Source organism: Cheilinus undulatus, linkage group 14 (genome assembly GCF_018320785.1).
Source record: "Cheilinus undulatus linkage group 14, ASM1832078v1, whole genome shotgun sequence".
NCBI classification, from domain to species: domain Eukaryota; kingdom Metazoa; phylum Chordata; class Actinopteri; order Labriformes; family Labridae; genus Cheilinus; species Cheilinus undulatus.
This window is the reverse complement of record NC_054878.1, coordinates 37,604,743-37,619,787: the sequence shown is the minus strand read 5'-3', so window position 1 is coordinate 37,619,787 and position 15,045 is coordinate 37,604,743. Positions and strand designations below refer to the sequence as shown.

At 38.5% G+C, this 15,045-nt stretch overlaps 1 protein-coding gene across 1 annotated transcript in view; it reads left to right on the top strand.

Moving 5' to 3' along the window:
* Nucleotides 1-4,352: 4,352 nt before the first annotated feature.
* LOC121521096 (nesprin-2) overlaps nucleotides 4,353-15,045 on the top strand; it is a 122,229-nt gene continuing 111,536 nt past the window's right edge. The window contains exons 1-15 of the mRNA XM_041804835.1: nucleotides 4,353-4,449; nucleotides 4,606-4,718; nucleotides 4,821-4,989; nucleotides 5,400-5,496; nucleotides 5,605-5,789; nucleotides 5,922-6,080; nucleotides 7,455-7,592; nucleotides 7,688-7,759; nucleotides 7,902-8,069; nucleotides 9,397-9,555; nucleotides 9,648-10,373; nucleotides 11,479-11,613; nucleotides 12,092-12,247; nucleotides 12,375-12,541; nucleotides 14,545-14,866. Of these exons, the coding sequence (XP_041660769.1) occupies nucleotides 4,621-4,718; nucleotides 4,821-4,989; nucleotides 5,400-5,496; nucleotides 5,605-5,789; nucleotides 5,922-6,080; nucleotides 7,455-7,592; nucleotides 7,688-7,759; nucleotides 7,902-8,069; nucleotides 9,397-9,555; nucleotides 9,648-10,373; nucleotides 11,479-11,613; nucleotides 12,092-12,247; nucleotides 12,375-12,541; nucleotides 14,545-14,866 (2,751 nt within the window). The 5' untranslated portion in view covers nucleotides 4,353-4,449; nucleotides 4,606-4,620. The remainder of the gene's footprint in view (nucleotides 4,450-4,605; nucleotides 4,719-4,820; nucleotides 4,990-5,399; nucleotides 5,497-5,604; nucleotides 5,790-5,921; nucleotides 6,081-7,454; nucleotides 7,593-7,687; nucleotides 7,760-7,901; nucleotides 8,070-9,396; nucleotides 9,556-9,647; nucleotides 10,374-11,478; nucleotides 11,614-12,091; nucleotides 12,248-12,374; nucleotides 12,542-14,544; nucleotides 14,867-15,045) is intronic.

Below are 15,045 nucleotides of genomic sequence, written 5' to 3'. Positions count from 1 at the left end.
GAATGCAAATAAAAAGGTTTTACATGGATCTTAATCAGCTGAGATTCAAAATAAAGGGATGTCATAATTGTTTTAGATCAAACACTGTTTGTAATAGAAGTCTCTCATTTCTAAACACAGTTTTCTCTTGCAACTTGTTTGATAAACGAGTAAGACTTTGTTTTGTGTACTGCTGCAGAGATGTCCTCCCTCCTTTGTGTCAGACCTCTTCTCTGACCTGAAGGATGGGTCAAAGCTGCTCGACTTGCTGGAGGTGATGACTGGTCAACCTATGGTAAGTCAATAAAAGGATTGGACTTGAATCGATTCCAAACTCCTTTAATTAATCTGGGACTGATCAGTAATAATAGTTCAATCAGGAGAGACAAATTTGAAAAGGAATTGTTTATTACAATTATGTTGATTGTGGTGTTAGAATGAAATTAATCTTGACAGAAGTTCTTTGGTGCTTGGACTCTATGGGGAGATTTTTGAGATCGAGGAATTACTGTTTCAAGCAGTGTCCAGTGTCTGGAGTCCAGACACTGGTGGTGGGTTTAATAGTTGCAGAGACCGGATGGGCAAGGAATTGAATGGCTTAAGATTCTGCAAAGATTGAAGGAGATGGGGAGGTGGAGGAGCACACAAGATATCAGCATGAGAGAACTGGGAGAGAACAGAGTGATGATTGGCTAATGAGGAGAGAGTGGCACCATGCTATTCATTAGATGAGGCCAGGTGATGAGACAGCTGATTCCCCAGCTTTCACAAAAGAGCTGAAATTTTGTAGAGAAGAATAGATTAAAGTGAGCTCCAATTAAAAATGTGAATTCATTGTCTTCCTGACTGAACTTACACCAGAAATTCATTAAGAGTATTTAGTTACAAGAAAACAAAAGAACACAAAAATATACTGAAGAGTTTTATCATCACAAAAAAAGCTGATGTTGTTATTCACATCCACAGAAAAGACAGAGGGGGCGAGGGGTTTTCCAGCAGAGGGCCAACATCGAGACAGCTCTCAACTTTCTCAAGAAAAAATCGGTACATTTCCACACAAAAATTTAATAAACGTGATCAAAATCATCAATTTAGCGAATTAATATATGTTTTGGTCGTTTGCTGTAGATCAAACTGGTGAATATAAACATCCCAGATATCATAGATGGACGGCCCTCCATTATCCTCGGCCTTATATGGACCGTCATCCTCCACTGTCATGTGAGTACTGATGGTAAAATAATCCCACTACATGTAAACCTCCCACTGCTTCTGCTATTATGCAGAGAGAACTTGAAGAAAGTGTGTCTTGTCATGCTCCATGGATGCTTTAGAAATAGATTTTTTTAAAATAGACAAATATATAAATTTTGTGTGCTTTATTTTTATTTTTCATTTTTATAAACAGATAAAAAACAATGTAACAAAACAGTTGGTCATCCATATATCTACTATATAACTGCGTTGATAAAAATACATGCCAGTTCATGAAATAGTTAAATAATCACTTTTCAGAGTTGCAAACACAGTCCATTTTTTCCCAATATTGTGAACATTTCCCTCTCCTTTGATAAGTGAAAAAGAATATTTAAAAGTGGTCTGCAAGCTTTTCTCTGCATTTCCTCCAACACAGACCTGTTCCAACATCCTCTGTCTGTTTAAATTTTATTTTAGATGTTATAAAATATCTGACAAATACAATTTGATATGCAGTCAGTCTAACAAATCAGTTGCATCCCATATTCATGGTCTCTGTTTTAGATCGAGGAGCTGGCCAGCACTCTCTCCTACAGCTCTTGTCATTCCTCCCTCGACTCTCTGACCAGCCTGGACTCCTTTTCTGGCAGTCCGGTCCCAGCCAGTCCTGTCCCTGCAGGCCGCACATCACCTCTGCACAGACGCTTCAGAATATCCGCCAAGAAGGCCCTGCTCATGTGGGTCAGGGACCAGTGCCAAAGGTTGGTTATACACTTCATTTAAAAAGTAAAAACCACACCACTCATGCTTTTCTTTAGCTTTGTATGACTTGATTCTTAATTGTCCTTTCGTCTTTCCACAGTATGAAGACAGATGGATAAGCTTGTCACTAAATCACTAATCCTAATGAAAGCTTCCTTTCCCTTCTCTTCATTCAATTCTATGGTTTGTTTCTCTCCAGGGTTGGCTGCTCTGTCAGTGTAAAGGACTTTAAGAAGAGCTGGAGAAGCGGAGAAGCCTTCTTAGCCATCTTGTGCTCTCTCAGACCAGAGCTGGTTGATCTTTCTCTGGTTCCATCCAGAAGCAACCAGGAGAACCTGGAGGAGGCGTTTCACCTAGCTGAGAGGAAGCTCCACATCCCCCGCCTGCTGGAGCCTCAAGGTGAGGAAGATTTTTTTATGTATTGTGGACACTGGTGCACTGTATTTCCAAACAATACCATCCCATGTCATAGTGGACCTCTTTTTAACTTGGAATATAAGTGAAGCTAAAATTGCATTGAATGTTATAGCTGTAAGAGTGTTATTTCAAAGAATGTCGCTTTGTTTTTCTATTTAAGCACATACATTAATGTGCCACTTTGGGCCTTTGATTGACAGTAGTAAGGTTACTTTTGATTTGACCAGTTGATTAGGCATTTTTCTGTTCACTTCTGATGAGTGATGATAGTTTTAATTATGGTTTTAATGGCAGTTACATATTCTCTCAGCTTTCTATTGTCACTTTATGCTCTCTTGTATTTATATTTTAATGATCTATATCATTTTTTAATCTCTTTCTATGTCACCATGCAGACACTGGTACAACTTGTAGCTTTTCTGCAAAATGTTCTGTTAGTGCTTCTGCTCTTTACTAAACTGTTTTCTTGTCAGATGTCGATGTTAAAGACCCTGATGAGAAGTCACTTATGACTTATGTGGCACAGTTTCTCCAATACTCCAATGATATGCCGTCACCTGATGACCATTTACAGGTAGGCTGCCAAATCAGTATTTTTACCTTCCCTGTCACACCTTTTGAGGACTTAACTACTGAACTCTCAACACAACTGCCATCAAAATACCATCTTTTCTCCTTAAAGTTTAAATATCTTCGGTGTCATCCTGCTGGTTCCCTTCCCTGCTCAGTCCTCAAACCTAACATCTTCTGTTTTTTATGTTCTCTGTTCTGTTCTGTTTCGGTGTTGGTGGTTTAGTTGTTTCCTCTGGTCGAGCCCTCTTCTCTCCCACCTGTCAACTTGCCTGCTCACTTTACTCCAGCATTTGCTGTCTCACCATTACGCCAGGTAGTGTTCACCAAGCCAAGAGGTCTTACCTTTTTTTCTTTCACTCTTTCATAGGGTTGACACAACACCCGATTTTTAAACTTTAATATAGTACCAGTCATGTAACAATAGCAATCCCAGATGTCCCAGTAACAAATATACATGTCCATGGCACCAAGTATTGAGTCATTTTTGTTTTAATCACCAAAAAATTGCACAAATACATGAATTTTGCAATTTAGACAATAAACTCTCTCTTAAAGTTGATTGAGAATCTGTAGATTTTTAAAGCTAAAGTATTTTTTGATAGGACTGATGATCAAAGTGTTGGAGATTATGTCTTATTTTAAAGCATGTTGTACTGAAAACAAGTATCAGCTTTCCTTAATTCATAAAATAATTTTTATTTTGCTGTTTGGAGAAGTCTGAGGCACATTTCAAATTGAATATCTAGGTCCCCCAAAGTGAGCGAGCTCAAGAGGTTACCTCCTGGCTTCAACAATCCTACCAGGAACTGTCAGAGGCACAGACAGCTACAGAGAATTCAAGCTTTGCAGAGAAATATCATGTAAGTCAGAGAATATAATCTTAATGGCAAAACACTGAATGTATTATTCTTTTATTATTCAATTGTTAAGACCAATGGGAATGTCATTAGGTGTTTCAGAGACTCTCTGACTCCTTCACTGAGCAGAGGAAACCAGTGTTGACTCTCCTTGCTGCCATAAAGCGCTGCCCTGAGCTGAGACAGGAGCAGAGAGCTCTCAGGACAGCATGGGATCGACTAGAAGATGAGGTTAGGACATCCACTGTGATAAAATTTTAATATGGGACCTGATTAAGATTCATTGGCCTTTGCAGTGAACCTCAAGTGCACATTGTGGATCTGTAATTTTCTGCATTTCCATTTTGGCTTAATTTTTTCAGCATTAGATGTTTTAATGCCCAATTAATTTCCTTTGTTATGCTTCAGATGACTGCTAAACACTCACAAAGCATTATCACACTACAATGCAATTACCAGATTCTGTTTTCATACGTGGCTATTTGTTTTTCTTGTACAGCTGCAGAGATGTAAAGCAGACCTGGACTTGTGTCTTCCTCCTCCTCTGGACTCTGTTGTCGTGTGGCTGCAGCGTGCGGAGGAGGCGCTAACAGAAGAAGGAGGAAAAGGGAAAGATCATGCAGAAGCTGCCAAAGAAACACGAGCTCAGCAGGACAAGTTAAAGGTTAAAACAACACTGAAAAAACATATAGGTTCAACAGGTTTCGCACAAGACTGGAGGAGATTTAGACGAATATTAACAGCAAACATAAAAGCATTTTTGGTGTGGCGAAATGAAGCTGAAAATTATAGTCTGAATATGTATTATATTTTATTTCAGACTTTGATAACAGAAATGAGCCATCATGTGAATACACTTGATAACTACAAAAACATGGATGACTCTGGGAACTTAATTGTGCCCATTGAAAAATATGAGGAGATAAAAAGACGGTAAGTGACCATCTTAAAATGTTTTTATAATAAAAATACGCACAGTTTGGTTCCAATAGACCCTCTTATAATGTTTTGATGCCTTGTTTCTTTTTTTAACAGTTTAACAGATATCAGAGTCACTGCCAAGTATCAAGGGATCAAGTTGGAATTTAAGGAAGCTCATCACACTGTGCTCAGTCTCCTGGGCTGCATTAATGCTAAAGTTCAGACCTGGAGAGCTCCCTACAGGTCCCAGGAGACAGTGGCTCAGCTTCTACAAGACTGGAATGTAAGTATCTGAAAACGAGACTCATAACCTTTTCAAATTAGCTCTAAAAATACTACTTTAGTAGTTTTATTGCAGTAGAAATGGATATTAAACTAACTAGCAACTAGAAGATTTATATCATTGGCTTCAGTTAAGAATATGCCGCATACCCACATATACAGACCCTCAATTTAAACCTAAACCTAAAACATTACAGTACTGTATGTGTTTAGTTCCTGCTTGTTTCCACTGTCTTAAATGTTTACACCAAGTTTTGTTGTATGTGTCTGTAAAGTGTTTCTTGTGTGATGTCACTTGTCATGATATGTTTTGCATTACTTAATTTAAAAAAAAATTAAAAAAAAGAATATGTCACATATCTAAATAAAGAATTATCTGACAAACGATGCGTGTGTTGATTTGCTTTCCAGGAAACCATAAACCGCCAAGGCCAACTTCTGATTCTGATGGAGGCTCTTCAAAAGCTAAAGACAAAGGCAAATGCTTACACCAGCAAAGCAGCGCTGAGTAGGTGTAAATTATGTGTCTGTTAATTGAGTTTTATATAGTGCCAAACAATTTTATTTGAAGGATTTTTTTCAAAAAGATTGACCTTTGAAAATTTGGCCCTTCCAGCTGTAGAATCCCAGCTTGTTAATCGCCAGGCAAAGGAAGCAGAAATAGAAGCTGTGTCAATAAAACAGGCTGTGACGGCTGTTAAAGAGATGATGGAGAGGGCGATATCTGCATGGGAGACTTACAACAGCTGCATGACTTCTCTGCAGACGTGGCTGGCACAGAAACTAGATTCACATGACCAGGTATCAATGAATAACTCAGGAAGAATTCTTTACAAAGCTGCAATAACCAATTCACAAAATAATTGAGTTAACCAATAAAGTAGCGATCTTAAAGTAGAGATCCACCTTTTGTTCTGTCTTTTGTTTTGAAAGCTGCAGGATATAAGTGAGTGGACATCATGTCAGGCCAAGCTAAACGAAGCGGGTAACCTCCTTATCGAAGTAGCAGAACCTTCAACCAGCCTGGTACTGACAGCGCAACTCAGCAAAGTCAACATGCAGTGGGCTGAATGCATGAAGAGGATAAAGTTTGTGAGTGTAACCACTCTCTGGTCCTTCCACAGTGACATAAACTTAAGAAGGAGTCAAGAGGTTACATGAAGCAAAGCAGAGAGTAGAAATATTCTGGGCCTGATTCACTACAATTAGACTATGACTCCTAATTGTTCCCAAAATGTTTAGCATAGTTTGCTCTTGCTATCTGCTCCATCTTGAAAATCTAATTCACAAAGCACACAGGGCTAATGACATTCAGGCACAAACACACCCATAAATTGCCCTGCTCAGTGCAATTTGCTCCTCTTTTGGGTTTGAATGTGGAGACAAGCTTTCTGCATTTTGACTCTATGCAAAGCTGTGCTGGAATGCTGTTGGAGCAGTTTTGTTCACATAGAGATGAGGGAAAGGTGATGAGTAAGGTAGGAAGAGAAGCTTTGTAGCATGAGTTTGACTTTTCTTTATAAATATTAGTCTTAGTAGATGGTTATTACTTCACTCTGTACATGGCTGTTAGCGTCTTGCATTTAGCATTGATGTTTATCTGCAAAGAAAAGGGTCACATTGTTCTTGAATGAGTGTATATTTGGTTTGTCGAAATACAGACAGCAACAGCAGTGAAAGCTAGTCAGTGCAGATAAGGGTGCATTTAACCATTGTTTGTGAATTAGATGTTTCTTATGATTTAAGTGGATGCAAAAGCAGTGCTATCCTTTAGTGGATCAGCTCCTCATAGTTCAGTTTGCATTGATCTCGAACTAATATAGTTTTTATCTGTTTAGGCTTCTTTTTTCCTTACATTAAGTTTAATTTAAGATGTGACTCAAAGGGTGATTTAAACATTAATCAAAAATTTAACAGGACATATATGAAGCTTAGCATTAGTTCATGCAGGACATGGAAGTTATACGCCCAGCCAGGATCAGCTGATGGCCAGCTGATCCTAATTATGGCCTCCCAGCTCCCACAGCTAATCACAGCTCTTTCTCTCAGCCATCAGTTCATTTATATATGATGTCCTTCTCACCAATCCCTGCCTGGATCAATGCATATGCACCATGCTGCTGTTGCTGGCAAAGCTTCACCTCCTCCACCCTAGCCTTCTCTTTAAAGCATAAAGCTTGCTGCACACTCATATTCAGGTTCATGCTACAATGGATTGATTGCTTCTGATTTCACTGTATTCAGTTAGAATTGTCATAAATGTTTTTATGCACATGGGTGTTTCTAGCTATGTGCTACCTGGAAAGTCAAATCATGCTGCTTGACTAACCCAGGGAGTATCTTTTCAGCAGAGCCTTCCCCGCCAAATGAAACTGTACACCCGTTTTGCAATAAATGGTTAAATGTATGACAAGAGTGGTCCTGACTGAATTCGAGAGTTGTAAATGTCAAGCATGTCTCTCTCAGGAGGTGTCATCAGAGCCCAGTGTCTGCCCCATGTATCTTCAAACGATGCATTCACTGACTCAGGAGGCCAGCGTGCTACTAAGACTGCCACTGGAGGTGGCCTCAGTTCCACTGAAGGCTAACAGACAGAAACTACAGGTTTGTAAAAATACTGATAAATAAATGCATGGATTATAAAACTGTCCCCTACTTGAGCTGGTCATTTGTTTTACTTTTGTACTTTGTCTTTCTAGCTACTGAGTAAAAAGATGTCAGAGTTGGATGCTTCGTCTCTCAGTCCATCCTCAGACTTCAAAATCCCACAGGTAGTGCAAAAACTCTCTAACAGTCATACATTTAAACAGTTCCATTTCTTCTCCTAATTTAAACTAAATTAGCTCTGCTCGTTATGTTATTTCTTGTCACAAACTCTAAGGAGGTCTCCATTGTGATTTCTTTGTTTGATAGATGCTTACTGAAGCTGAGAGAGCCTGTGGAGAGCTGCAGAATGCTGCATCCAGACTGGAGGGCCGTCTGGCTGAGCTGGACTGTTGGAGAACAGAGGCTCTGGACTGTTACCAGCAACTAAAGGAGAAGAAGCAGACAGGACGGCCTGCATTGGAATCTTCAGCCAAAGTCAGTAAAATAAGACTTCAGACATTATTGTAGATTTTGTATTTGAGCCATAACAAATGATTCTTTAGCTCTTTGGAGGATGGAAGTTTGAGTTTTGCGGGTGTTGAGCTTAACAATTTTTTATCCAAGTTTTCTTTTTTGATCAAAATATGTAATATTAAATGAAAACCATCTTGCAGATTTTTATTTTGAATATTACAAATTAGGTTAATTTTTGCAATGAAGTTTATGGTTTTGATATTTTTCACCCTTTTAGTCCTCAGTTTTAATCTTTTGGTCTTAAACTGGTTGATTCACTGCTTTCCTCCCAATAACCTCCTGAGACCTGAGCTTTTGATTTGAATGCATTTTTAGTCTTCTCACTTATTTGGAATAAGTTGGACATCGTATGTTTAAAAGCTGATGGAGGATTTTTTTTTTTTTAGGATAGACCACAAGGACTTGTTAAAGCTAAGCATCAACAAAATTTCCACCCAAAAAATCTGAAGTTCTTTTAAATTTTCCTTTCCAAAATCCACACAAAGTGAAAGAATTATTTCAAAAATTATGTGAAAACTTTTAAACATATTTGCAACATATCCAGGAAAAAGTGCCACAGAGTTTTTCTAATATTACCCAAATATTTCAGTCAAACTTAATCATAAAGCCTAAACTCATAATAAATAAATAAATAAATAAATAAATAAATAATAAAAATAATAATGATAAATAAAATAACAATAGTCATAACAAAAATAAATAAATCAATAATAGTAATAATAATTATAATAATCTCTTTGAAAAATACCCTAAAAATCCATGAAAATTTAAAGCCAAAATTCCCCAAATATCCACCCAAATTCCCTTAAAAATGAAAATTTCAGCATAAATTCTTCCAACATTTGAAGCAAATTACACATACTCTAATGGCCATACTGGACCATTATTTAAAATAAGAATGTGTTACTCTGTGTAGGAGAGCCAAAATGTGATGTCCTCATATGGACATGTAGTATCTAAGAAGGTTAGACCACAAATGGTTTGAGCAATGCTGTAATGAAATACAGTTCAAATAGACTCCCTCTAAGCAAGGATAACTAATGAAATAGGAGAGCCTCTTCATCTTATTCATAACATTTGACCTTTTACCAGTTATGTGCGCACTTAATAAAACAGAGTTTAAAATGATTTTTTGGGACTATTGGGCCACATATTGAGTATTTGATGTAACTTTGGGACACACAAAAAGCAAGTCCTAGAGAGTCTCACAACATTGCCAATGCTCCAGGTGTTGTGTCTTTGAATAGAAAACACAAGAAACTGAGTATATGTGTTATATCCTTTCTAGGCCCTGCTCTCTCAAGGCATGCAGCTGGAGAACCAGGTCACAGATGAGGGCCAGGATCTGCAGGAACTTGTGGCACAAGTACAGAAAACTTCTCCTCTGCACCATCTCAGTACCTCCTGCATGCAAAGTAGGATCTCAGAGGCGGTTTCCAAAAGCCAAGTGAGTGTAAGCTATGTATGGCTATCTGCATCTCTGTACTTGTCACATATTTGTTATTTAAATTTTTTTTTGTATTTATTTATGTTTTTTAGGGGATCTTTGAAATGTTAAGCTCCCTTGGATTACAGCAGCATGTTGGAAAAGCCCAGTGGATTCAGCCAAAGCCAGGGTCAATTGTTGTTGCCAGAACCAAACATGTTGAACAGATTGGGAATGTTATGCTGCGAACCCCAAACCCAAATCGGATTTTAACAGGGTTTTCATCTCAGAAGCCTCAGCAAAGGACAAAAGCTCTCCAACAAGTTGTTACACAAGATGAGCCAGCTATTGTCCAAGTCCAGATGCTGCCAAAGGCTTTAATGGAACCAGCACAGCAAATTCACTCTCCTGTCACTCCAGCTACAAAAGAAGCTGAATCTGAACTCATCAAACAACCTCAGCCTTTTTCCCAATCCAACGTTCGAGCTCCAAGTCCAAGTCAACATGATAAACAACTAGCTCCTGCTGGACCAACATGTCCAAAAAGTCCTGCTCTATCTAAACACTTACCAAGTCCAGTCTCTAAGGTGGAAGGAAGCCCATCTCCTTCACAACCTCAGAGAATAAAATCCAAAATCAGCCAAATAAAAACTCTACCAAGTGAAAGAAAACCTCCACTGCCACCAGTTATGGACCGCAGTGAGGTTCATTCAAAGGCCCAGTCAATGGCAAAGAGCAGACTGCAGAAGGCCAGAGTCCAACTTCAGGGACGCATCCAGCAAGCCATCAAGCTATTTGGTAGCAGAGAGATTTCAGTGGCACAAGCCAAGAAGAAACAGGTATGCTTTGAAAATTACATAGAACAAATCCAATTGTTTTTTCCTATATGAAGTAAATTACATTGAAATCTTCATTTTTATTTAAATTAAAAAAGTTAATAAATGAATGGTGATTCATGGCCATGCACTTTTCCCTTTTGAAATACATTTTAACGTCAAAATTAGTGAGTCTTTACTCACCCGAATGAAATTGCTTTCATTGTCAGGTATTTCAAAATGACTGTAAACCCATCTTGTTCCACTTTGTTGTATAATACACAGATACATGAAAGCTGCTTTAAAGACCCTGAAAAGTAAAACCCAAAATCTGTGTCTTAACACACTAGATATGTTGGAATATGGTTGCTGTAAACGTGAAAACACTAAGATTTAGGTGTGGCTGAATTTTGGATTTAGATCAAAGAAATTTTGTTCACCTCTTTCTTGGCTGGGTTTAATTTGGGCGGGGCAAATATGTGGACTGGTGATGTCACCAGCTCACAGTAGAGAATGACCCCGCCCCTCTAACACTACAATATGAAATCACAGAGCAGTCCATCTCAGTACAGTCTGTTGTTAGCTGATGTCACTGCCTTTATTGAAAAATAACAGTAAAAAAACAGTTAAATGCTTTTTTTTTGTTCATTGTAAGGTAAATTTGCCAAATCTATAAGCCACAGTGGCCTATGAACCATTTAAAGCATCATAACAGAGATCTGAGCCAGAAAACGGACTTTGTCTCTTCTCTGGCACTGAGTAAGGCAGCTGTGCTCTGATCATGAGGTCAATGTAAGGTCAAGGGTCAGGCTAATAGTGTGAATGGCTTCAGCTCATTCAACTGACATGCCCACACCATCCTGGAGTAGAATTGCCTCATTTTTCATGATTTTGAAGCTTAATTTTATAAACTTAGAGATGTTTTATTTGACTGAAATTAGACCTGGGGGTTCATAACACAGTGGCCTTTTACTTTACAGGGTCTTTAATGTTTGAATATTCAGACTTTTGAAACTTAAAATCCATTTTCACAATTCAGACCCATCTGTTTACTTCTATAGTGTTTTGCATTGTGCTGCTGCTTGTTGTGCTTGTCCATGTTTGTCCAGCTTTGTGTCCTTCTGTGCAGAAAGCTTTAAAAGTTCTGCAGCCTGCCATCCTTGAGGAGTTCCTGGGTGCAGTGGAAGGGTTTGGGGCCTTTTGTTCAGGGTCCCAGCTACAGGAATTGATGCTTCTATCTGACTCAGTCAGGAAACAGTGGGAGGTATGGCAGGGACTTTACGCAGTATACTGTTATGGCTACAAGGTTTATCCACTCCTGTCTTAACTGAAGGTTTAATATATTAATTGAACTAATGTTATGACTGAACTCATACAGTTTATCAAGAGCTAAAATACATCTAAACTGGATTTTATAGTTTTCTTATCACTGTCATTATATTCAGTTTCTGTAGTAATACTTATTCCACTGAGGAAAGATTGATGTGGGCTAATAAGCTTAGCATAACCCTTGATAGTTCCAGTGCAATGAGGTGTTAAAAGGTCAAAGTAACATGAATTTTTTAGATATTTTATCTAACTTTTTTCTTTATTGTGAATTGTAGGGTTAAACCTTCTGTAACAGCATAACACATTCATAACTAACTGGGAACCTAGTTAATAAGTAACCCAGTATTTTATTGTCTTCATGATAGCTTGCCACCTCTTGCATATAAACGTCTGCTTGTTTGTGTCACACTCAGGATGTACACAGAGAAATTGCTGCTTTCGTTCCCATTTTATGGTCTCAGATCAGAGCGGGAAAGCAGTCATTTCCTGATGTGATATGTGAAACTCAAACTAACAATCTGCACGAAGCCACTCACCAGACTGACCCTGATTCAGTGCTGCAGCAGCAGGTATTCACCTAACTTTCTAACATTTATATCTGTGTAACTGTGCAATTTTGACAAAAAGATCAGGTAGCCCTAAAGAGATCATTTGATTTCAGTGGTTCAATAGTTAACTTCCTCTGGCTTTTCCCAGGCTGTCATGGATGAAGCTTTATCTGCTGAAGAACGAGCCCAGTCACTCCAGGAGCTGAGTGACTCTCTGATACAGAGAGAACCTGCATGTCTCACTACAGACCAACCAAGGGAGTCACATGAAACAGAGGAAACACAGCATACTGACACAATGCTTTTATCTGACAGGTAAGATCATGCGTTTGGACAAACAGTGCATGGTGTTACATTTATTCCATAAAACTAAACTAATGTGTGCATCGTAAAGGAAACCCTGCATATTCAGACCTTATTAGATTAACATTTGCCACTCTATATGTATGTTGTCCACATGCAGGCTGCCCAATTCTTTGTTTAAAGGGCAACTGGACTGCCCTTTTCACGAAGATTTGGATGACCATGACCTTGGATGAATGAGAACATACACAGACATGCAGGCTGCAATTTTTGTGCAGTGCACTCTGGGTAGTGATGTCATGCTGCTGCATTGTTCCTAATCACACATCTTACTTCTTGTATTCCTCTTGATCTACATTAAAGTAACTTCTTCCGAATAGTCCTTACTCAAACTGCATTCAGGTCACAATATGACAGACGACATCACTACCTTTTCCCTCTCATTGTCCTTCCCATCCCACAGTATTTGGATGATGTATCCTGTATTTCCCTTCTGAATAAAATTCAGAGGAAAATAACTTTATTTCTGATACCTTTTTTCCTGAGACCTTTTCATCTGAGGTCTGACACCTTTTCTACTGAGACCTGACACCTTCTCTGCTGAAACCTGCAACCATTTTTCCTGAGACTAACACCTTTTTCCTGAAACTGTTTTGTCTTAAGCCAGGAATCTTTTTTTCCTCAGACCTGACACCTTTTCCTTGAGACCTGACGTCTTCTCTTCTGAATCCTACAGCCTCTTTTCCTGAGACTAATGCCTTTTTCCTGAAACCTTTTTGTCTAAAGCCTGGCATCTTTTTTCCTTAGACCTGACACCCTTTCCCTGGGATCTGAAGCCTTTTTTTCCTGAGACCTTTTCATCTGAAGTCTGACATATGATAGAGATTTTTCTGAGACTTGATGCTTTTTCATCTGACATTTGACACCAAACTCTGAGACCTGAGAATGTCCTAAAATTGCAGGGTTCCTTTTAAGAGAATTCTTCTGTAAGCTGCACAACATACTGAAAGTCTACAGCTTTGGGGAAAAGCAACTTAAAATTTATTTTTTCTGAACAACATTCAGATTTTTGTTTGTGTTTTGATTCTTGGGAGTCAAAATATCATTAACCCAATTAATAAAGATCATATATAAAGACACCTTTGTTCATGTTTTGCCAAAGCAGCGTCTAGTATTGAAAAATGAGGTAATTATGGCAAATTTACAAATAATTGCAGTTCCCCAAGACCTTCTTTAAATCTATCAGCAAAACATAAGAAGTCCACCTTATGTCCCTTATCAAATTGTCCATTTTTACAGAAAGTCTTGCATATATTTGCATACTGGTAATTTGGGGGTAAAGCTGAGCTGACTGAAAGATTTGGACATTTTGCCTGTTTGACAGGGGGCTAAAGTCCTTCCACTTCTTTATCTCATTTTTTTGCTACTAGATTAAAAAAAAAATGATCTGGGGATAGCATTCAATAGCATTCCATTACAGCTGCTGCCATTGTTTAGCCACAAAACATCTCTTCAGAATCCAATAGGTGATTCCACTGAGACTGTGTCCATGAATTACAGTCTTTAATTTGAAAAATATCCCAGGAAACATCACATCAAATTTCAGTGATTCAGTGATTTTTTTTACAAACAAGGTTGTGTAATCATTGACAAGATGTTGTATTTGCTGACACCAGAACTCCGATTGTTACGATTTTTTTTTGCTACATTTTCCACCAGCATTTCATCTTGTTTGTGTTAGATTAGTTTAAGTTTAAGTGAAAGATTCTTCATATTTTACATATTTGGACCAAACCCAGGGGAAATGTGGGAATATGTATACCCTTAAGATAACTTGAAAGCCTTTACAAAGTTGGAGTTGTTCTGCGTTGTTTTATTGAAACAGACAGCCTATCTATTAACATTTGTCACTTTGTAATCCTTCAAGTCTATTAATCTTAATGAGTTGCCGGTAGAACTGAATGGTTCTAACTGACCGACCCTAACTTCCCCCCCATGAACATTTCTTAACTCAGCAGGGGAGAGCAGCTCAGAGCGAACACCCCGCTGAGAGCGACTGGCACCTTGGCCGACACACAGCGGAGCAACAATCTCCTACAGAAACAAAGCCCTGACAGCCAACAACAAGAGCCGTCACCCATAAGTGTTGCTCTGTCAGTGCAGCCGTGCAGTGATATCTACCTGGTCCACGCTCAGGAGGTCCCAGCTGAGGGGATAGATGAACGCTGTGAGTCTGGGAGGAATCTTAAACCTGCACTACGAGCCAAAGAGCAGCAGCTGACAGCTCGTCTTCTGGATATCACAGAGAGCGACAAGCCAACGCAGGCTCAGATACAGGTATGATGCAGTTTACATTTTAATTTCTTTATCTTAACTTTTTAATTTACTTTGTTAGTTTCAGTAACTTGCTATCTGTGATGCTTTTAAGTCCACCTTTATTCAGATAAAGAAATGACTCAGTATGATTTAGAAGTATGCTTAAGTTGATATTGCAACTTCCATTATGTTTACATTTT